Source organism: Biomphalaria glabrata, chromosome 2, assembly GCF_947242115.1.
Source record: "Biomphalaria glabrata chromosome 2, xgBioGlab47.1, whole genome shotgun sequence".
NCBI lineage: Eukaryota > Metazoa > Mollusca > Gastropoda > Planorbidae > Biomphalaria > Biomphalaria glabrata.
Window position 1 is genome coordinate 41,904,037 of NC_074712.1, and position 23,649 is coordinate 41,927,685.

The window sequence follows — 23,649 nt, forward strand, 5'->3', positions numbered from 1 at the left end:
TCGGGGCCTTACTCAAACAGAGAAAAATGTACGATCGCTTTTAAAATTATAAGTTTTAGTCTCAGAGATTGGAAGAATGAAACAGTTGTATTGAAATGTAATGCTTGAATCGGCAGCTATCTTAAGTCTTGACGAACGTTGCTATAAAAGAAATAGTCTCTTGTTTGCTTTCAATAAGCTCAGTCTCCACTAGTATATTTGAAACGTCCCAATTGTGTAGCCAAAATGTCAAAGTCAACGACGTCGAAATAAAACGGTTCGATCAAAAGTAGCCTCGGCATCAGAACGTCAGCTACAATATCATGATATCGGGTTTTCAATATCTTTTTTCTAGCTTTTACTATCTAAATGTGACGGACGGATGGAAGAACTGACTCAAAACTAATAAGGGCAACAACAAAAAAATAAATAATACTTGCTTTGGTTCCGATGTCATTGTTAGATGATGCAGACACACACAAGATTCAGTTTGTTTATTTTTTATTGCTGTTTATTTTTTTTATTATTATTTTGGCAAGTAAAATAAATATATGAGTTCTCGAGGGTTACACCTGGTCATCACTATTTGTTCACAGATATGCAAATAATGTAATAGTCTTTCTAGGTTAATCATTCCAAGAATATTTAAGAAATTTTGATGCAATTTGACGGGGATGCCGATTATCAGCATATATAAAGAAACAGTTTGCAAAAAAAATATAAATTTTTAAATCTACAATTTTTTTAGCTCCCGCCCTTCTCTCTCTCTCTCTCTCTCTCTCTCTCCCTCTCTCCCTCTCACAGACACACACATGTGCACCCACACCCACACACACACTGCATACTTTTCCCCTCAGAGAAAAAAAAAAAAAGATGAAAAAAACACCCCTCAAAAATTGCATTACAAATGTAAACAAGAAAATGTTTTGAGCAACATCGACTTTCTTAGTATGACTAAATACACTGACTTTCAAATATTTGTTTTTTTTAAACTACAAGAAATGCGTCTCGATAATTCGTTTGGTCTTTTACTTGTAGCCAAAACAAAGCAAGGGACGTTATCCGCTGTTGAAGCACATTGTCCCGAAGTCGAGACTACCTCCCCTAGTTTTCCTTCTTTTATGAAAGTTATAATAACCAGCACGTCATTAAACCGGATGAACGAGTTTGATTCAAAGAACACATCATCATACTTTCTATTTCAGACGTGTAGCAGCTTTGTTTCAGGAACAAATTGATTCCCGCCCTTTCCTTTTTTATGTGTGTACAATATTGGAGTGTGTAGTAGCCGACACATCAGAGCAAAGGGTCACGCCGTGGAGCAGCGTGCCCCCATACGAGAATAGATCTGTATGCTGCACAGTGATTAGTGGACACGACCCAGTGTCTGTCATAATATGTAATTAACGGCCAAACTAATAATGGAAGACTGAAGTGTAATATGGTTTTATTGGTGTGTCGGTACGACGAGACTTAATAGCTGGAACATAGGATAACAAAAATAAATAAACAAGTGACTTAGACAATGCTATGACAGAGAAAACAATGGCAATTAGAATACGTAGCAAGCTATGGGCGAGTCTCGTGCGACCCTATCTGTGCTTTCAGGTGATAAAGTTTCATAAAAAGTTTTTGAAATATGAACATGCTCATATTTATATATCCTCCCTTTGTGCGTGGTGGCTGAGTGGGATAGAGCTTGGCTTCCAAACCAAAATGTCTCGGGTTCGTATCTCGTTGAAGACTGGAATTTAGACTTTCGGGATTTTCGGACGCCCTAAGTCCGCCCAACTCTAATAGGTACCTGACATTATTTAGGGTAAGTAAAGTCGGTTGGTCTTTTAGCTGGCTACATGGCACCCTCGTTAACCATAGGCCATAGAAACAGATGATCTTAACGTCACATCAGAAAGGAAGACTTTACCTGACTTTACTACCAAAATCCTTTTTTAAAAACACTTAGAATGCAGAGACCAAGACGACACCGAAATACCCATTTCTGCTCTTGACTAGTGTTTAGTTTTTTTTAAAAAAAACGACATATCTACTGGTAACAACCAGTAGACTATAGTGGTTTCGTTTTGTGAATTGACTTATCAACTACTAAACAAATTGAAGGCACCTTACTCAGTGAGGCTGTGTTGTATTCCCCCAAACAGAAAGTAGGTTTTTTATACGAATGTAACCAAGCAGCGTAACAAGTGGTATGCACCTGTGACTAGCTACAGAGATCAATTGATCAAGCCACGTTCCATTGAACACACGAAGAACTTTATTTGAATATTTTTTCTTAAAGATAAACTTCTTTCAGTCATTGTCTGAAGTAACCTTAAGAGATCTTGGTTTTTTTTTCTCATTCAAATCTAATGGTAGGACATGGGTGGAGATTTTCATCAATGGAGTCTTTGGTATATCCAGTGTACGAAATAAGGACGTTTGATAAGATCACAATCACCTTCACCTAGCCCTTAGCCTGTTGGGCCATTGGGGCACCACACAAGATCTGTCATCTATCTTTCTCCACTCCTCTCTGTCCTTTGCCTTGGATACTACTTCATTCCCTGACAGGCTTGTCCATTCTTTCATGTTGTCTTCCCATCGCTTTCTCTGTCTTCCTCTTCTTCTTCTTTCTAGTACTGTTCACTGCGAGCCCTGAGGACCTTGTGATGTGGTCATTGAGTTTGAATGTACGTTTTTTTTGGACAGTGGTTAGCAGGTCATCGTGGGATCCAATTGCTGTATTAATCCTGTTTCTTATCTCTTCATTCGTGATGCGTCTTTGTAAGTGAGAAGCTACGTATTTTTAAAATACAAATATTAATTTGTGCGTATTAGTTAGCAGAGCATAATCAACTCTCTAACCTACTTCGTAGCACATTGTAATTACAGAGCTTATATCAATTCACTCTGTCTGTCTGGCCAAAAGTTTGTACACCTTATTCTCCGACAACCAATCTCCAATAAAGCTGAAATTTTGCACAATTATTTCTTGTACCTGACAAGAGAAGAATCAATTAAAAAAAACGATTAGTTAATTAACTGTTGGTAATAAATCACTTAGTTTGGTATCTCAAACAAGGGAAAGAAATATTACTTGACTGAAATGGTGGTATAAGCTGAATAATTCCTCTTTCCAAAGGAAATAAATAGTACTTGACTAAAGTGATGGTATAAGATGAACAAGCCTCCTTTATAGATTGTTGTCTGAGGCTTATTGCAAATTTCATTACATGACTGATCCAAACCAACTTTGGTTTTTTAAAAAAGTATTTTTTGTATTTTGCTTGTTTTAAGTATTTAGTTGGCAGGTGACCTTTCCAAGAATCGTCCTTAATGCTACTTGACATTGTTTGTTTGATTATAATATTGAGAAGTCCCTCCTTATCTTTTTGTCCCTTACGATTTTCTTTCAGTTCCAGTGTATCGCCCCCCCCCCCAGCATTTCTCCATCTCGAGTTCTCTTCTATCTCACTTTAGTTGCGAGTGTCTCAACACATCTCAATACAGAGAGTACAGTAATGAGATGAAGTTTGTAACGTCGCAATGCTGAGTCCAATGTACGCATCTTAACACACATTGTCATCATTGGAAGCTATCCATACTTGAGCACCTTTGTAAGCTACAAGAACTAAGACGAAGTAGATGTTAAGACTTCTAAGTAAATCACCAGAACTCTGAGATAAACAAAGACATCTTACCTGTGTCAAGATCTATATTTTGATCCACAGTTTGATCATGCGAATCCTTTACGACACAAAAAATCACTGAACTGGAAACAAATTGAAAGCATAGACCTGGATAAAAACATGAACATTAACCTTGTAAAGCTTTAGGCCACTGGGCAGCTGTGCAGCAAGTAGTCTTCTTCACCAATTATGTTTATACATCAAATGAAAACGAAGTGCTACATTGAGATAATTACAGTCATCCCACCGGCGTCTCTTTTGTCACAGTTTTCTTCTTGGTATTAAGTTACGTAACAGTAACATAACGATATAAGGAGAATGGCCGGAAAAAGGGGGGAGGTGGAGATTAACTAGAATAGAAATGTTTTGGGATAAGACCTGACCACTAACTAGGCTATAAGATTGAATGACATATGTTTATAACATGGGTCCGTAAAGTCGGGTTCTAGTTCTCGTCAGTTTGGCTGTTGCATATGCTGTTGAGTGTCATTTTGAACAGAGAAGATGTCAGTACTGGTGACAAGGTCACTCTATATCCATTTCTCTTCCGCCACCCTTTCCAGTCGAGCATATATTTTTTAAAATGTTGTTGTTTTTGTTGTACATGTTTCAGATGTTCCTTCAAAGTTGAAGATAATCTACTCCTTAGTCCCAACCTCCGACGGTGGATGGCTGCGGGCAGGGTAGGGACCATCGAGACCACCGATTCACAGTCCAGCACAACCAGGCAGCCATCTTTTATTTTCTAGGGAATGAGTCAGTTGAGTCCTACCTTCATAGTGAAAAAGAGTTGATCAATATGACATAAACTCGCATTTAGAGACTTATGTCATTGTCCATTCAATTGACACTCTTAGAATCCATCCAAATTTCAACAAGCCTTTCTTTTATGTTTTCAAACTGTGGTTGTACCTTATTATGTTTTATACATTACGGAGGGACATAATTACGTCCTAAGCGTATCTGAGTGTTAATCTAGTCGTGCATGTTATAGACCTAAGCTCTGCTAATTCATTGGTTTCTGGGCTGATTCAGGCAACCCGTTCCATGCTCTAAATATAATGGCAATAATGGCAGTAGGGAAGAAGCATCACATGTACCACTTTGTCCGAGCGAATGGAATACAAAATGTTTATCTTTGTGTCTTATCTTATCTTATATAATACAGACGTTACTTCAAAAAAGAAGATGATTACGTCTTACGCGTCATGCATTTAGTCATGCATATTAACCAATGACTTAAATTCTGCCAAGTCTCTGGTTTTCCTGGCTAGCTAAGGCAACCCATTCCATGCTCTAATAGCACTAGGGAAGAAGGAGTATTTGTACAAATTTGTCCTAACATATGGGACGAGGAATGTGCCTCTATCTTTGTGTCTTTCAGAGTATTTTATTGAATTTTGTTTATGTATTTGAAGATTATGGTTCAGTGTTTTATGTACAATTGCTACTTTACTTTTAAGTCTTCTGTGATTTTACTAAAGGTGTTACTCTAGTCAAATGTGAATATTCGTTTGTTATGAATCTCACTGCTCTGTTTTATGTCTGTTCCAGTTTGTTAGTGTTGTCTTCAGTTGAGTGTGTCTTTCTGAGTATATAATGTGTTTTTGTATTTCAAAGTTATGGTTCAGTGTTGGACAAAATGTAATGGAATATTGATTATGTTTAAACCGAAAAACGTTACAAAAAACTGATAAAAGACAGTGTCCGCCTATTTGATCGTGTCCTTCAATTGAAACAAACAATATAGTGTCTTTATTAGCTCCACACATTGTCATTGTCCTAAATGGGGGGGGGGGCTACACTAGCATTATGTCTCGGTAACACATGTAGTGGAGCATTACCAAACAGTGTGCCAATAGCCGATATGACCAAAGCTCATCGTCACGTGACCCAACAATTTTACTGGAAACAGTAGCAATGACATTTCCTAAAAAGTGATGTTTGGATATAAACTGTTTATTTTATCAAGCCAGTTTGGATTTATTTTTTAAAGTTTATACTTCACAATTTTAAATTTTTTATTGTATCATAAGACCATCCTCTTCGTTTTTATATGTGTTTTAACATTTTCTTCATTGGTATAGAATCTTGGTATAGAAAAGTTAAATTGTGTGCTATTTCGGAATTGTTATCTGTATATTGCGCTAAGTGTTATTTTAAAATTTCATGTGACAATGTGTTCCCGCCAAGGAGACTCAGTGCTTCCATATCTACACTACAGGTCCCAAGATCTCTTTCGAGGAAAATTCAATCTTCAAGTCTTGGCCTTAGTAGGTCACGGCTATGCCGGAAAAGTTGTGAAATGCGTGGTCAACTCGCCGGCCTCAAAGAACGTTTCCAGCCTTTCCGAGGTTTTGCATTGCAGCAAAGATTTGAGCAGTTCTACAGGAATGTGTAAAGGACAGTCCGAAAGACTACAATACCGATGTTCTCTAAGTCAAAGTGAGATCTCTGACGATGACGACGATGATGATTATGATTACGATGAAGATTTAGACATATTTGCTTTTGACGGAAACGACTGTGACCCTAGGTGTGTAAATGGTAATCCCGAAGGTCAAGGGTCGAGTGCGGCCAGTGAAATAAACTGCAATGTAGCACGCGAAAGGTTCAGTGTCGAAGCTTCATCGCCCGAAGGATGTCATCGCAGACAACTCATAGCTGTCAAGATTATCGACAAAGCGAAAGTAAAACCTTGCAGTGTAGAAAATGAAGTCAAGCTTCTAAGTGCTGTCAGAGGTCCTAATGTAGTGAGTTTTTTTTTTCTGCTTTGTTTTGAATAGTTTCGTTTGTCATACTTGGCTGATGTGCTGTGTATAAATGTAGATGTCTTAACGATGTCTTACAAAGACAAAGATACATTGATAAGTCACAAGAAATAACCAGGTCGTAAAATGAGTTTACAATTAAATCGATTCCCAACAATTTTCTTCACGTCAGATACAAGATGCTTAGCAAACGTGACATTCTCCCATCTTTCTGTTCGAAGACACTCATTACAAATTTAATTTCACAATATTATTAAAAGTATACATGCGAATTTTTGGGAGTCTCTTTTTTTAAGCAGTATGTGTAGATCTACCATAAAGCATGTTATTATCATTCGCGCTCATGGGACACAATTATATTCTGAACTCTCTACAATAGAATGAAGATTTATATTCATAACTTTTAATATTGTCTTTTTTTTTTTGTAAGAATCAAAGTCATGGATTTTCTATTATTACAAAGCTTATATCAACTCTGGAACAAATCTTGCACACAAGGCACACATTATTCAACTTCAAATTCTTGAATCAATTTGAAACTTTGCACAATTATTCATTGTCGATGGCACACATAAATCAATAAAAAAAAACAACTAACCAATTAGTTAATTTAGCGGTAATCAATTTTCTTTTACATAGAAAAAGGGAGATGAATCATCTTGCAGTACTGAGAAATATGGAAATAATTGTTCGTTTCTTTCCCTTATATAAGCTTTGTATTTTGTTTTTTATTTAGATTTTGATTTTGTTTGTTTTTGTTTGTAAACCTAAGTTTATTTTAATTTTTGCCAGATCGAGTATTTTTCTTCAGTCGAGTGTCGAGACTCCTACTGGATACTTACTGAGCTCTGTAGCCGAGGGGATCTGTATGAATTTTTGAAACAACTGGATGACTTGAATATCATGGCAAGGTGAACAGTATGATTTAAAGTTCAATGTTGATATTGATTAGAATACAAAGGAGTATTGAACCACTGGTGGACAATTAATTAACATAAGGATTGAAGTCTAAACATGTCCATTAATTGACGTCTAAAAATGTCCATTAATTGAAGGCTAAACATGTCTATTAATTGACGCCTAAATATGTCCATTAATTGACGTCTAAACATGTCCATTAATTGACGTCTAAACATGTTCATTAATTGACGTCTAAACATGTCCATTAATTGACGTCTCAACTTGTCCATTCTACAGGACGTGTTGTGGACCACGCAGGACGTTTTGGCACTAAGGTCGTTTCGGCGCGATGCATTTAAACATATTAAAACATGTTCATTTTATTATTTCTTTAAATGGTGAAATATTTGTGTGTGTGTGTGTTCACAAACGCATTTTTATGTGAATAACAAACTATTTTTGTTACTCTGATTTTTATTTTTGTCGATTAACATCATAATGTGTGCAGGTTTTGTTTTTGTTTGTTTTTTTGAATGATGGAAAAAAATATCAAATTTTATTTTACCATACAAAATGTTTTATTTATATAAAAGATTTCTTTAATGTACATAATTCGCATTATACTGCAGGTTGGCATCACTAGACTTTAGATGCCCAGGCCAGCGCGTGTAAACTGTTGCCCTAAAATTGTCGCGTACCGAAACATGATCATATCAAAAAAGCCTTTCGGTTGTGACCACTTCAAACTCACAAATCAGAAGACTACTGGAGTAGAGGTAGTCACAAATAGTGTAATATGAACTAGATTGCTCTCCAACCATAAACACAGACACACCCAAACCGATGCTAGTTTTTAATCATGACGTTCTATTAACTATTTTATCAAATATCTAACTGTATTTATTTGTAGATTTTTTCTGTCTGATATCGTCTCGGCACTTGAGAGTCTCCACAGCCACTTGATAGCGCACAGCGACGTGAAGATGAAGAATATATTAATATCTGATAACAATGTGGCTAAACTAGCAGGTAGAATCGCTCTTGGAAATATATTTTCTTCTTTAAAAAAAATGTTTGTGTGTTCCTAGCGCTTCTCTTGCCTTATTTCTGTCAGAGCGATTTAAAGGGCACTTCTGTTGTTTACTGCATACAATTTCTACCTAATTTGTATGGAGGCATGGTGGCTGAGTGATAAAGTGCATGGCTTCCGAGCGGAGCATCCCGAATCGAATCCTGGTAAAGACAGAAATTTTTAATGTTGGGATAACCTTTACATCATCTGCCCTATACATCACAGCAGTGGGATATTTACTTTTTAATCTGTATAACTGAACGTATCTGGCTCTTCTCTTCATGAAGTAAATTTTGTTCGAAGTGCTTAGTCCTAATAATTGATGCCATGTTGACTAAACCATAAAATATTTGCATTAAGAGATGATTATTTATTAAAATAGTGCCAATGTCTTCGGTTCTGAAGATTAAGAATGAGTGTAGTGTTTCTCATAACTACTCAAACCCAGTTGCGACCAGATCTGTGCTACAACAGAATGGCTTCAGAAAACAACAACACATATATTTCTATTTTCTCAGATTTTGGTTTTGCAAAGCTGTACAACAGCGCCAATGAAATGGAGAGCGAATGTCGAGGAACCAAAGACTATTGGTGCCCAGAGATGTGCCTAGAGGATTCATTGTTTAACCCGTTCAAAGCAGACATCTATGCTCTAGGTAAGGTTCACATTTGTTTTTTAAATTTCAGATGCTGAAACAGTTCGGTATCTTCTTTATAAATATCCAAGTCCAAACTTATGATAATCTTAAGCCGCTAAGAAACCAATGTTCTTTAATAAGTAAATGATGTTGATTTCTGTTTCAGGTGTCACATTCACTGGAGTCTGCAGAAAGCGGCCAATCAAAAAGAAGTACGACAACATACACAGCGTGATTGAAACATTTCAAGGTGAGTCAATGAACGCGCCCATGTGGCGCTAGTGGACGTCTATTACATTGATTGACGCATGGTTGGGCATTAGGATTGACCATCACAATGGTCCAGAGTTCAAACCTTGTCCACAGGAAGAAGTTCTGAAAGACAGGTTAAAACTGTCAAGACAATGTCACATGATTTAAGATTTATCTAGTGACAACAATGTGATAGTTCCCTTCTTTTTCATTTCAAGTGTAGACTATTAGAAAGGGTTAACGACTGAAAAGACCTGTAGATTACAACTCTATCAACTCTAGAAGCAGATAAAACATTTTGATTGTTGTTCATCTAACTTTAATGCTGAGGGAAAATGTGGAATTTTAATTAATATTATTGTTGATACAGTTGGCTAAAACTTGTTGGTAAAATACACTATAAAAAATGCACTATAAAAAAATCTATTGTCCTATGTAAGTTTTGTGTGTAACTGCAGAAGCTAAAAGCTATTCAGGCATCTAAGGGATCGGCCTGGGCCATGCAGATTAATAGACACACCCTCTCCTGACAACGCTCTCGCACCCAAACGATTAAGGAACTAGTTGGTTTACAGTGCACTAATACAAAATGAGTTGTTACAATGAGGTATAAAACGAGACATTTAATGTGTCCGAGTATTTGGTTTATGTTCACTGTAAAATGAATAAAACCTCGGAGCCTTTGTAGTGCTCTCATTGTCATGTAGCAAGTTCAGCGCTCTCTAGTCCGATCTCTTTTTTCTTGGCATTGGGGGGGGGGGGGGGCGTATCTTTGAGAAGGAAAACACAAATTTAAGAAAAAAGTCTGAGCCTAATCTGAATTAAATATAGCTAGTCCATGGATTCAAGCTAGAGCTTCTTACTGTAAGGTTGCCAGTCGATTGGGGTTAGATTTATGCAAGTTAACATTACACGACTATAGACTTTTTGCTTTTTAAAAAAATAATTGTATAATTGTTCTTTCTTTAGATAAAAAACAAAGGCAACTTTTTAATGGACTGCTGCATGTGGATCCTGAACAAAGATTCGACTTTCCTCACATCAAGAGCAACCCTTGGCTTAATGGTGAGTGCAGTCGCTAGATGGTTTTGGCTTAATGGTGAGTGCAGTCGCTAGATGGTTTTGACTTAATGGTGAGTGCAGTTGCTAGATGGTTTTGGCTTAATGGTGAGTGCAGTCGCTAGATGGTTTTGACTTAATGGTGAGTGCAGTCGCTAGATGGTTTTGGCTTAATGGTGAGTGCAGTCGCTAGATGGTTTTGACTTAATGGTGAGTGCAGTCACTAAATGGTTTTGACGTAATGTTGAGTGCAGTCACTAAATGGTTTTGACTTAATGGTGAGTGCAGTCGCTAGATGGTTTTGACTTAATGGTGAGTGCAGTCGCTAGATGGTTTTGACTTAATGGTGAGTGCAGTCGCTAAATGGTTTTGACTTAATGGTGAGTGCAGTCACTAAATGGTTTTGACGTAATGTTGAGTGCAGTCACTAAATGGTTTTGACTTAATGGTGAGTGCAGTCGCTAGATGGTTTTGACTTAATGGTGAGTACAGTCGCTAGATGGTTTTGACTTAATGGTGAGTGCAGTCGCTAGATGGTTTTGACTTAATGGTGAGTGCAGTCGCTAAATGGTTTTGACTTAATGGTGAATCAGTCGCTAGATAGTTTTGACTTAACTCCTCTTTAAAACTGAAACAAACAAAATAAATTTAATCCATGGTGATCGAATTTATTGAAGAGTTCTAAGATTAATGAGTTGATAATTCAAGACATTTCGTGATGTTTTCTGTTTCAGAGAGACTCAAGAATTACATATGAACTGAGAGTTCCTGGCAAATGATAAACAAGGGAGACTATTAAATGAGGGCGAAAACTCAAGGTATGGTCTCCCTTTGTAGTGCTGATATGCGTGGATATATTAACCCGTTTAAACAAACACATTCATGGATCTAGGGAGTAGAGAGTTACTGTTAAACTCCATACACGCATATATTATTTTATCCAGCGTATGGGCAACTTCTACAGTGGAGTTTTGTAGATGTATGATGTGATGGTCTACAGACAAACACTTAAACAATAAAAAACAAAGTTGTATTAAAAAGAGTACTATTTAAAACGTTTAAAAGGGATGCAATATATTGTATCGTGAACTTGGGTACAGAAACAAATTTTAAATACAAAGCAAAACCTAATAAAATATTCCGAAGGACACAAAAATAATAAAGGCACATTTCTTATGTAATAACTTTGGACAATAGGTATATAAATATTCTTTCATCGAATGGAAAGGGGGGGGGGGGCTACAGGGAAACTACTGACATGGTAGATTAACAACTTGTTAACTTGGTCGCCACATGGAAACTCGTAGGGTCCCATTGATATCCTAAAAGAGACATCAGTCATTTTTAAGAAATTAAAACTTTGCATCACTGTCAATCAATTCCTGCTGGTATCAATGTGGTCAAATCCCTTAAATGACGTAGACTTGAATTGGTCAAGATTTTTTATTTTCTAAAACACTTGTCTCTAGCATTCAACAAACCACGTTAGAAAAACATGTCTAATGAAAAGCAAACATTCGTATTACTTTACCCACGTGATATTTTTCAGCAGCATTACCTTAATGACGTAAATTTTTAAAAAAGATTACTTTACTCACGTGGCATTTTTTAGAAACCTTCCCACGTGACTTTTTAAGAATGAGTTGGTTTGTTTTTTTTGTATTGTTCTAGTGGCGCGGATTTTTTTTCTCACTAAATAATAAAATCCAAAAATCTTTATTTAAAGTTTGTATGTCTTAAAAAGTTCTAGAATCTGATTGTTATGATTTTGTCTTCTGTCTAGGTGACCAGACTTCCAAGAGATCGATGCTTGTGCAAATGATTGAATCTTGAAGGTAAAGAAACGTTTCCACTGTGTCTTACGTCTGTGTTCCAGCAGTCTGTCGAATGGACTTCCTTTTGAATAGTATCAGTACTGAGCCTGCAAGGAGACCTGTTGAAGAAATAGAATCTCATGTTAAAGAAACTAAATACCAAAGTACAGACAAGAGAGTAATGTTTAAAGGCCAAAGTTTTTTTTTTTACTTCACAAATATTTAAGCTTGTTTGTGCCAATACATTCAATGACAAATAGTTTGTGTCTTGAAACGGTGATTATAAAAAATTGTATTTTTAGATTCTAACCAAAACTTTTATTGAACATTTCTGACACAACTCTTGAGAATTTTTATTCTGTGCAATGAATTTATGCTTCTTACATTTGTATTTTTAAACTATACATTTGTCGCATATGCAAGTGTTATTGAGACAATGATGAATGGACCATTTGTCATAGGTTCTATTTTAATCTCTTGTAAATTTTGTTTTATAAATTTTAGATTCTTTTTTATAGTATGTGAGTGAGCTTGTTACGGGCGCTATCTCTACATGATGCATTAAAATGCTTTTAAATTAAATTATTCTTATTTATTCAGGTATGAGAAAAGATGTGTGATTTGTGCATATTTGTCCATTTTATAACATAAACATCTGCTCAAAATCAGCTACCACTTTTCATGCATTTTATTAAAGACTTTAATATATTATATGTATTAAGCTACTACTTACATTTCATTATGACTGGCATACATACAGTGGGCTCCTGATAACCGGCATATGCATTATACAACGTTCAATATTTAAAGCATATTAATGAATGGACTAGACAGTGTCTGTTCTACACAATAAAATGTATCAAGCTTCAACCCAGAAAAAAGCAAATAAACTTGATCACAAAAGCACAAATTTGTATTCTTTATTACAGTTTGTGTTTTAGTTATTATATATTGTTATCACTATTTCAATGTTAATCTTGAAACATATAAAATTTTGTTTCGTTTAGTTTTTTTTATGTTTTCATATCGACATCTTGAAATCATATCGACATTTTCAAACATTTCAAAAGGTTATTGTAAATTATTTGGCTTAGATTAAAAAGGAACAACTTTAATTGTAATCAGAAAAAGAAAGCAAGTTTTGAAAAAAAAAGTTCAAAAAATTATGAAAGTAAAAAAAAAACAATCATGGATGTTTAGTAACTATGACATCCGTCTATTTGTTTTTTGAACATATAATTAATACTAATTTTAACCTACTTTGGAAGACAAAACTGTACAGATGATTGTGTGGTTTAGTATTATTTTAAATGCAACTTCTTATATTAGTACACTTTTTGATAAGATAATAAAGGGAAATACTCTATATACACAAACAAGTGAGAAACCCCTGCTGATCGGTATCCACACATTTAACATACCCACTGTTACATTGTCACCTTGTGATCCCATCTGTGACAGGTGGGGAAATGTGATGTGTGTTTGGCGCGTTTAATGTCTAGGGGATGATTATTTTTAAAGCTATCACACACCAACCTATCAGCATATGAATCGGGAGCAGACACGCAACGAGACAAGCAATGAAAGATAGATACAAAAGTTAAAAATAAAGAATATTTAATTACATAAATATACATATAAGAATGAAAAAAGGGGGGGGTTGCATCTATCTCTAGTGAATACTAGATTTAATCATCACTCGTGCATTTAATAAGAGAGTATGTCACTTTGTCCTCTGACTTAGCTGGTTGTCCTGTTGATGTCGCAGCTGGCTGTGTTCCGGCTTGGGGTTCTGCAGCTGGAGGTGGCGCTCTAGCGGATAGAGGGACGCCGGTGATTCAGTTCTTGTGGAGTTTCAGACCAAAGTTCTAGTATCTGTAGTGGGCACAGTAGGGCGGGTGGCCGGCTACCGTGGGCACAAGGTTACTGCGGGCAAAGCTGATCTGCCGTGGGCAGCGTAGTTGACAGGATATGTCCAGTGAGTTGCAGAGGGTTGGCGTAGCTATGACGTCTCACACAGATCTGAATCTATAGGGACGTCGCACCTAATAGCTTGACAGGTGGGCTGTCGAATAGGCGGGCAATGCCGATAGCGCCAAGTGGTAGAGTTGAGTAGATCTCAGTAGGCAAGTGCAGTGCTGAATAGCACTAAGCACAAATGCAGGTAAATAGGCAGTAGGTGATTCTCGATAGCAAATAAATAGGCAGGTAAATAGATCGTTGATCCAATAAATAGGCAGACACCTGAGGGAGGCTGCGGATAAGTAAAGACAAGTTAGGACATGTCTCTCATGCATCTTATCGATGCCCTCGACTGAGGTGCATTCGTCAGATTGGTAAAATTGCTTTAGAGCACAATGGGGAGATGATGACAAATGGGATTTGGAAAATAGATGGCTAATAGTAACAATATAAAAATGTACATAAAGGGGAAATAATAATATAAAAATGTGCGTAGAAGGGGAGATAATAATCTCAAATAAACAACACAGGTGGATAGAGAAAGAGAGGGGGGGCGGGACATGGGTGGTGGTCAGCGACCCAGATGATTGTTTACATATGACCGTGGGTCGAGAACAATGGAGCGCGCTTGAATGGAGAGGTTGTCCGTTCAAGCGGCGCAACTCTCATTAGAGTAAAATGAGTAAAGGGGAGATTATTCATAACTCTTTTCTAGACGCAGTATCAGTACGCTAGTAAAATTATCAAGGTTGTCAGCCGAGATAAAGGAAATAAAATAAGATGTACAAATATATACATGGTTGCATCAACGATCAATTGAGCAACGTAGCATTAATAGATTAATGCAATACATAAATAAATACATAGCACATGTTTATGTTTTCTACTTACGACAGTGAGAAATACACAATGCACTAATTAAATATAAATGAACTAAGCAAAATACACATGATAATATCCAATGGAAATAGCACAAAATTAATTAAGGTGGAACTTGTGATTAAGTTCGGCTTACCACCAGGTATTCCTCTAGGAGTGAGAATAAATGATATAGTCCAGACTCGATAGCTCAGCTTGAATGCGAAAGGAGAGAGAGTCTGACTTGATTTAATTTACCTTATATACAGGCCTGGAGAATGTGGGCGGACACAGGAAATGTCCTAGGCTAAGAATTATCTTACACGTGGGTGAATTAGACTTGAGATGGGAGTCGCACACTGGGAAGGTCAATGGGCGTGTTTGTCGTCGTGGTCTCCTAGATCAAAGAGAGACGCGGGAGAAAGGGGGGGGTGGAGTGACTTGCATTCCACACAAGGTGATGTCATCTGCGCCCGTCAGACATCCGGCCGGTACGATCAAAGAGAATGTGTCTATCTTTGCCCCGGTCAAGGGAAGATAAGTCGGAAGACGCGGCCTAGCTATCTCCAATGTGATCAACTAAGTCTAGCCTGGAGGAGAAAAGGTGGTGCGGGTGGAGAATTCAGGGGTAGGATGGGGAAATAATTAAAATAAAATAAATAAATAAGGAAAAATAATAATTAATGCTGTGATAAATTTGAGTGACTCTGACAGCGAGTTTTTGACTTGTCACACCATCTACTGATTAAATCTTAAGTTTTACTTCGCAAATTTAAAATATTCAAATTTTAATTCTTCGATTTAGCTCGACTCACTTGAAATATTTTAAGAGTAATTTGTTAATACTTAAATAAGTTTTAACGTGTTTCTATTGTGCCTATCACTTTATAACATTCGTAGGCCTACAGCGCACCGTAGACGTGATTAAATAGATAGGATTTACTGCGACACAGTTCGTCATAGAAGACCAGCAACGTCACACCCTGTGAGCAGTTAAGAACACTAAATCGTTGCGACGTCGTATAAACCTGTGACGTGGCAACGAGCCATTGGTCTCCACTGCCCACAGGTTGCGACCTTGCTAGTCAGTGTTCAGGCCTTAAATGACGATTGGTCTCGTTTACAGTCAGGTGATCACCAATGTAAGATAAGATAAGATAACTTGTATTGATCCAATCAAATGGAAATTCGGTTCGACTACAATTGAAAACCTCAGCGTTAAACTATTCCTAATGTGACAGGTGGGGAAATGTGACGTGTGTTTGGCGCGTTTAATGTCTAGGGGATGATTATTTTTAATGCTATCACACCCCCACTTATCAACATATGAATCGGGAGCAGACACGCAACGAGACAATGCAATGAAAGATAGATACAAAAGTTAAAAATGAAGAATATTTATTTACATAAATATACATATAAGAATAAGAAGGGGGAGGGTTTGCATCTATCTCTAGTATATTCTATGTTTAATCATCACTCTTGCACATAATACGAGAGTATGTCACTTTGTCCTCTGACTTAGCTGGTTGTCCTGTTGATGTCGCAGCTAGCTGGGTCCTGGCTTGAGGTTCTGCAGCTGGAGGTGGCGCTCTAGCGGATAGAGGGACGCCGGCGATATAGCTCTTGTGGAGTCTCAGTCCCAAGTTCTAGTATCTGTAGTGGGCACAGTATGGCGGGTGGCCGGATACCGTGGGCACAAGGTTACTGCGGGCAGAGCTGATCTGCCGTGGGCAGTGTGAGTAACAGGATATGTCCAGTGAGTTGCAGAGGGTTGGCGTAGCTATGACGTCTCGCACAGATCTGACTCTATAGGGACGTCGCGCCTAATAGCTTGACAGGTGGGCTGTCGAATAGGCGGGCAATGCCGATAGCGCCAAGTAGTAGAGTTGGGTAGATCTCAGTAGGCAAAAGCAGCGCAGAATAGCACTAAGCACAACTGCAGGTAAATGGATCGTTGATCCAGTAACTAGGCACTAGGTGATTCTTGATAGCAACTAGGCAAGTGCAGCGCTGATTAGCACTAAGCACATAGATAGGCCAGTAGGCAAATAGGCAGGTAAGTAATCCGATAAGTAGGCAGACACCTGAGGGAGGCTGCGGATAAATAAAGACAAGTTAGGACATGTCTCTCATACATCTTATCGATGCCCTCGACTGAGGTGCATTCGTCAGATTGGTAAAATTGCTTTAGAGCATAAAGGGGAGATGATGACAAATGGGATTTGGAAAATAGATGGCAGATAGTGGCAATATAGAAATGTACATAAAAGGGGAAATAATAATATACGAATGTACATGGAAGGGGAAATAATAGTCTCAAATAAACAACACAGGTGGATAGAGAAAGAAAAGGGGGGGGGGATGAGTTGGGCGGTGGTCAGCGATCGAGACGCTTTGTTTGCATATGACCGTGGGTCGAGAACAATGGAGCGCGCTTGAATGGTGTGTCCGTTCAAGCGGCGCAACTCTCATTAGAGTAAAAATGAGTAAAGGGGAGATAATTCAATACAGGGGAGATAACTCATATCTCCTTTCTAAGCGCAGTATTAGTGCGCTAGTAAAATTATCACGGTTGTCAGCCGAGATAAAGAAAATAAAATAAGATGTACAAGTATATACATGGTTGCATCAACGATCAATTGAGCAACGTAGCATTAATAGATTAATGCAATACATAAATAAATACATAGGACATGTTTATGTTTTCTACTTACGCCAGTGAGAAATACACAATGCACTAATTAAATATAAATGAACTAAGCAAAATACACATGATAAAATCCAATGGAAATATACACAGAGTAATTAAGATGGAACTTGTGATTAAGTTCGGCTTACCACCAGGTATTCCTCTAGGAGAAAGAATAAGTGATATAGTCCAGACTCGATAGCTTAGCTCGAATGAGAAAGAGGGGGTCTGACTTTATTTAATTTACCTTATATACAAAGGCCTGGAAAATGTGAGCGGACACAGGAAATGTCCTAGGCTAAGAATTATCTTACACGTGGGTGAAGTAGACTTGAGGTGGGAGCCGCACCTTGGAATATCACGCGGTGTGTTGACCAGGGTAATCTCTTAGATCAAAGAGAGACGTGAGAAAAGGGGGGGGGGAGAAGGATTAGCTTGCATTCAAACCAAGGTGGTGTCAACCGCGATCGTCCTTCAGACATCCGGCGGGAAGACAAAAGAGATTGTGTGTCTACCTTTCCCCGATCAAGGGCAGATAAATGAAAGGACGCGCCTTAGCTATCTCCAAGGTGGTCAACTAAGTCTAGCTTGGAGCGGAAAAGGTGTGGCGGGTGAATAATTTAGGGGTAGGATGGGGAAATAATTAAAATAAAATAAATAAATAAGGAAAAATAATAATTAATGCTGTGATAATTTAGAGTGACTCTGACAGCGAGTTTTTTGACTTTTCACACCTAACGCTTGGGTAGACTAGACTCCAATATCCTGGGTAGACTAGACTCCAATATCCTGGGTAGACTAGACTCCAATATCCTGGGTAGACTAGACTCCAATATCCTGGGTAGACTAGACTCCAATATCCTGGGTAGACTAGACTCCAATATCCTGGGTAGACTAGACTCCAATATCCTGGGTAGACTAGACTCCAATATCCTGGGTAGACTAGACGGCCTGGTGTGAAATGGCCGTATTAACTTGATGATGATCCACAAAAACACACAGGCATGTTAGCACTTGAAGAGAAACAAAAAGCTGTCAGCAACTTACGAAGCGTATTACACGTGGTATTGCCAGCGTTCTGGAACAATTCTGGACATCCTTTAGTAGAAGAGTGCAGGTCTTTATAAGGCTATAGTAGATAAAGGAAGAATGGGGCACACCTATATGTCTTGTTGCAGTTGTTACCTATGTCCACTGGATCAGGAATCGATTTTCCTGTATTATCTTTAAAGGACGATGACTAGATTATCACACCAGTATGCTTTGTAGTTTAAAGCACAAATTTTTGAATCTAGAAGATACATCGTTGACGTACAGAAGTTTAGACTTCCTACTGGAGCTATAACATTGTTGTTGTTGTGTTTTGTTGGTTTGGTTTGGTTTTTGTTTCTTTGTTGTTGTTTCCTCATCAAATCTCTTGTACTCTATCAGAGTCATACTTTGTATGTCTGTTCTGACAGACACGCGTGGTATACTTTTTTTGTTTTGTTTTAGAGACGGTCGAAGACTAATCAAAAACATTCAATAATAAAATAGCAAAGTCTTCGATTTCAAAGATTTAGGATGAGTGCAGTGTTTCAGATGTCTACGCAAATCCAGTTGTGACCTGCATATTTTGTCCCATCTAATCAAGACAAAGCCGTTGTCCGCCAGGTGTATATCACGCAAGTAGTTTAGAGAGAATATGTTTTTTCTATTCCATTAATAAAAACTATGAATTTAATTTTGACCTAGCACCTATACATATATGTTATTATTATTATTACGTTGTTTATCATATATATATTATCATTGTGTAAATATCACTATATTAAATTCATAATAACAAAGCTTATATCAACTCACTCTGTCTGTCTGTCTGTCAGTCTGGTAAAAAAGTTTGTACACGTCATTTCTCGCATACCTATTTTCGGATCAAGTTAAAATTTTACACAATTATTCATTGGCAGAGACAAGATTTGAATCAATACAAAAATTAAACAAATAGTCAATCAATTACTGGTAATCAATTATTTTGTTATTAATTGTTTTGTTCGATAGCAACAAGGTAAATTAATCATTCAGTATTTAAATATATGGCTAAATGTGTAGGGTTTTGTCCACTTATAGTGTTTTACACGTTATTACTCCCACACCCATTCTCGGATCAAGTTAAACTTTAAACAATTATTTATTGCACCTAAAAAATATGAATCAATTAGAATTCGACCAATTAATAAATTAATTATTGGTAATTAATTATTTTCTTTGATATCGAATAAGAAAAATTACTTCTACATTATTGAGAGATATAGTTGTAAGTGCGGAGTTACATAAAAGTAAAAAAAAAGTGAAGTCCCCTATTCAAATCTTGTGATCTATGTGGCAGATGATGTAAAGGTCATCTGTTTCTTTGGCCCGCGGTTAACGAGGGTGTCATGTGGCCAGCACAACGACAAACCGCCTTTACTTTTCCCCAACTATTACCAGGTACCCATTTGAGATAGGTTCGAACCCTGGACCCTCTGGTTCGGAAGACAAGCGCTTTATGTACCACTCAGTCACTGCGCCTTCCTATTACATAAGCTTTTTTTAAAATGTTTTTTAAAGTATATTTCGCTTGTTTTATTTTCTAATCCTCACATAGTTTGTTACCTTATGTACGATCCTGTGTGTACATGGTGTGTCTGTCATGTTGAACTTTGGGGCACATCTCTTTTTCTCGCAGCTGCTGTGTCCAAATTAACACTACAGTTTGGGGTCGAGTGGCGTGCCTATTGAATGAATGAGGCGTAATACAATTGTAATACAGTTAATAAAACAACCATTTTAGTCCTGATATTTCTTTCCGTCTTCTTAGCCTGTCATTGGAAATTTTGAACCATCTGCTGTAAAAAAAATATACAATAACTAGTCGACCGGCGGCGTAGCATTCGCCGCTATTTTGCAGGGCCGGCCTTAGGCGACTACAACCTATGCGTCCGCAGTGTGCCCCGCTCTTTCATAGAACCCGCGCTAATTCTAGGTGTTTAAATTATTAAATTAAACCATTTTATAGCTTATAATAGATTTCCCGCGGCCTCCTGATTTACCAGGAGCTCCTGGAAATCTCCTGAAATTGCAAAATATACTGTTATAAGCCTGGTGGTGGCACAGAGGGGGGTAGTGGTGTGTGTGTAGTCAGCCGACGCAAATCGCCCCAGGCCAGCGCTAGACGAGCGGTCAACCGTGACGAGTTACGACGGTCAGCAAGGACGAGTGTCAACACGGCGGTTCGGGAAGGATCGACGGCGGTTCGGGAAGGATCGACGTCGTGAACAGAGCTCAGGAGCGTCACGAGAGTTGTAGTCATCTGACCACCTGGAAACGTCGAGCGGCGTTCTGTCCGGTTCGAGAAGGCCAGTAGGGACCCTATATTAGAGAGGAGGTGTCGCAGTCAAGACGGTGGAGAAAAGGGGCTCAATACAGCAAGGTTCAGAAAGGAGGTTCACGACAGGAGTCCAGAACACGGTCGACTACAGCACAGTTCAGCGGTGTGGTTCTGTACGGAGCATTACGACGGTTCAGTGCGGAGTACTATCAAGTACAGTTGAGACGAACGATGTCTTGATCTTGATCTGTGATAGAGTCCGACACAACGAGTCTAGTGTGTGAAGTCAGTCCTGAACTGTTGAATCCAGTGCAAGCCCGGAACGAGACGGAGAGGCCAGTGCAAGAGTTGATAGGGCGGTACGGTGTTATCGGAGAGATATTTGTACGGTGTACGTGTTGCCAATTGTACAGTATTTATTCAACTATTAAAGTGTTACGTTACTTTGGAACCCTGAGTTGTCAAGTTCTTTAAGTTGGTGGTGTAAGGTGCAGTTTGCAGAGAGCCTGGATAGTGAGATTCGTAACAATACGAAAAAAGTCCTGGAAATATCCGGAAATTATTAAAATCTTTTGAAAACTCATAGAAATCTCCTGAAATATATAGACGAAAATTGTCATTTTGGGGTGTCATTTAATATGGAAAACGCCAATTACACGCGCGATAAAAAAACGGCATCATGCATTACCCGTAATTGTGGAATCTGGTGAAAGAAGCTTCTCGCGCCTCAAACTAACGAAGAATTACTTGAGGTCAACAATTCTTGTAGATATATTGAAACAGTTGGTAATACTTGCTATTGAGCGTGGTCTATGTAGGAAATAGAATTTTAATGATATACTGTATGACTTCGCTACACGCAAGGCTCAAAAAGTAATTCTGTACGTAGTAAAGAATGAATAAAATGCAAAGACGAATTTATTTTTTTAATACAAACTCTTAATTTTCACTTATTAACCGTATCCATACCCAAACTTGGCCCCGCGAAATCCGTTTCGCATTAGGCCCCACAATGTTTAAGTCCGGCCCTGCTATTTAGTGACGCGTGAATACAGAGTAGATTACTTGTTCTCTTTCCATGACTTCTTTGTCACAATGGTTAAGTCCGGCCCTGCTATTTAGTGACGGGTGAATACTACTTGTTCTCCCCCCCCCCTCTTTTTTTCGCCTCAAAAATTACGTGGGGTAACTCTAGTCCTTCCGACTTGCATTACTTGGTGACCAAACTCTTGAGCCACGAGGGGAATTATATATATAGATAGACATGGGCGTAGCCAGGATTTTTTTTCGGGGAGGGTTTAGGGGGGGGATTCCCCCCCCCCCCCCCGACCTCCCCCCCCCCCGCGAAAAAAAATATATGTGTGTGTGTACATAATTATTCTTTATTACATTCTGACCATTTCGGAAGACGTTTATTGTTTATTGTAGACTCCCCGCCCTTGCTAGCAAGGGGGTCTGGGGGAGTTCGCAGCGCTCCCCCAGCGCGGGGCGAAGCCCCGCCGCCGAGCACTTTTTCTGGTATTGAAAGCCAACAAAATGCATATTCTGAGGTATCTACAGTGCATTATCTTGCTATTAAAAAGTATTATTTATTTTTAAACTCAAAGCCCCCTGGTAGAGGGATTTGTATCTCAAAACCCCCTGATAGGGGTTTTTAAAATCTCAAAACCCCCTGGTAGGGGGATTTAAACTAAAAACCCCCTGATAGAGGGTTTTTAACTCAAAACTGCATCGGCTGTGCTGTGGTAAGTGATGATTTAGTATTAAAATCTCACCTAAAATAAACAAAATGAAAGCAAAAATCAGTCACTTAATTCCGTCCCCCCCCCCGCAGGGGGGGATTTCATTTCGGGGGGGGGGGTTTGAACCCCAAGAACCCCCCCCTGGCTACGCCCATGTAGATAGATGGTAAATCCGATAGTCAAATGAATACAATTGTGAGAACACGGCTTTTGTACTTTGCTCTTTATAGGCAGCCCTTATTAATAAAAGGAATTTCAAGCTATTTAGTTGGACTTCGTGTTGTAAAAGTGGTGACGTTGACTTTGCATTTTGTTGAATGAGAGTTGGATATGATCTCTTCTTACTTATTTTGTATAATCGGGTATACAGTGTAGGTGGCTCTGTAAGGTTGTTATATGGCAGTGGAAATGGATATAAGCACTCCACTACCTGCTGCTTTCAATGGCATGTGTCTCAGCTAGCCTCTGAAAACTAGTAACATAGTAACGCATAAGGATATATAGCGTTACCATTATATAAATATTTTAGAGCACATGATTTAGCAAGGTAATAAAGATAGTTTTGTGTGTAAACACAAACTTGAATTTGGCCCCCGAAGTGGTCCCCCCAGGCAGGTAAAATGGCAGGTTTCAATTTTTTCAGAAAGAATATCAGAAACTATGAACTACAAACTATCAACAAGTACAACCTTATCTCCAAGATACAAAGAGAAGAGACGTGTAGGGGTCGTGTCGATATTCCGGATACGGTTATTTATTTGTTATCTTGATTCCATTGTTAATATTTATATATACTCAATGACCTGATTGTTCTGAAGATATGGTTCAATGTGAGCCTGGACAAGCAACAAATAATTGAATGATTGTCTTATTTA

The 23,649-nt window shown here is 38.1% G+C and overlaps 1 protein-coding gene across 1 annotated transcript; it reads left to right on the top strand.

Annotated features, from left to right (window-relative positions):
• Positions 1–5,596: 5,596 nt before the first annotated feature.
• Positions 5,597–13,099, top strand: LOC106079020 (serine/threonine kinase SAD-1-like). The gene is made up of 8 exons (XM_013240122.2): positions 5,597–6,418; positions 7,229–7,347; positions 8,247–8,365; positions 8,927–9,064; positions 9,213–9,296; positions 10,268–10,363; positions 11,092–11,175; positions 12,141–13,099. The coding sequence occupies exons 1-7, from the start codon at positions 5,843–5,845 to the stop codon at positions 11,112–11,114; spliced, it is 1,155 nt and encodes a 384-aa protein (XP_013095576.2). The 5' UTR covers positions 5,597–5,842; the 3' UTR covers positions 11,115–11,175; positions 12,141–13,099.
• Positions 13,100–23,649: the final 10,550 nt, after the last annotated feature.

Coding starts and splice junctions, on each gene's coding strand:
- LOC106079020 (XM_013240122.2), top strand. CDS start 5,843: ATGTGTTCCCGCCAAGGAGACTCAGTGCTTCCATATCTACACTACAGG. Junction 7,348..8,246: donor GACTTGAATATCATGGCAAG/GTGAACAGTATG, acceptor ATTTATTTGTAG/ATTTTTTCTGTCTGATATCG. Junction 8,366..8,926: donor CAATGTGGCTAAACTAGCAG/GTAGAATCGCTC, acceptor CTATTTTCTCAG/ATTTTGGTTTTGCAAAGCTG.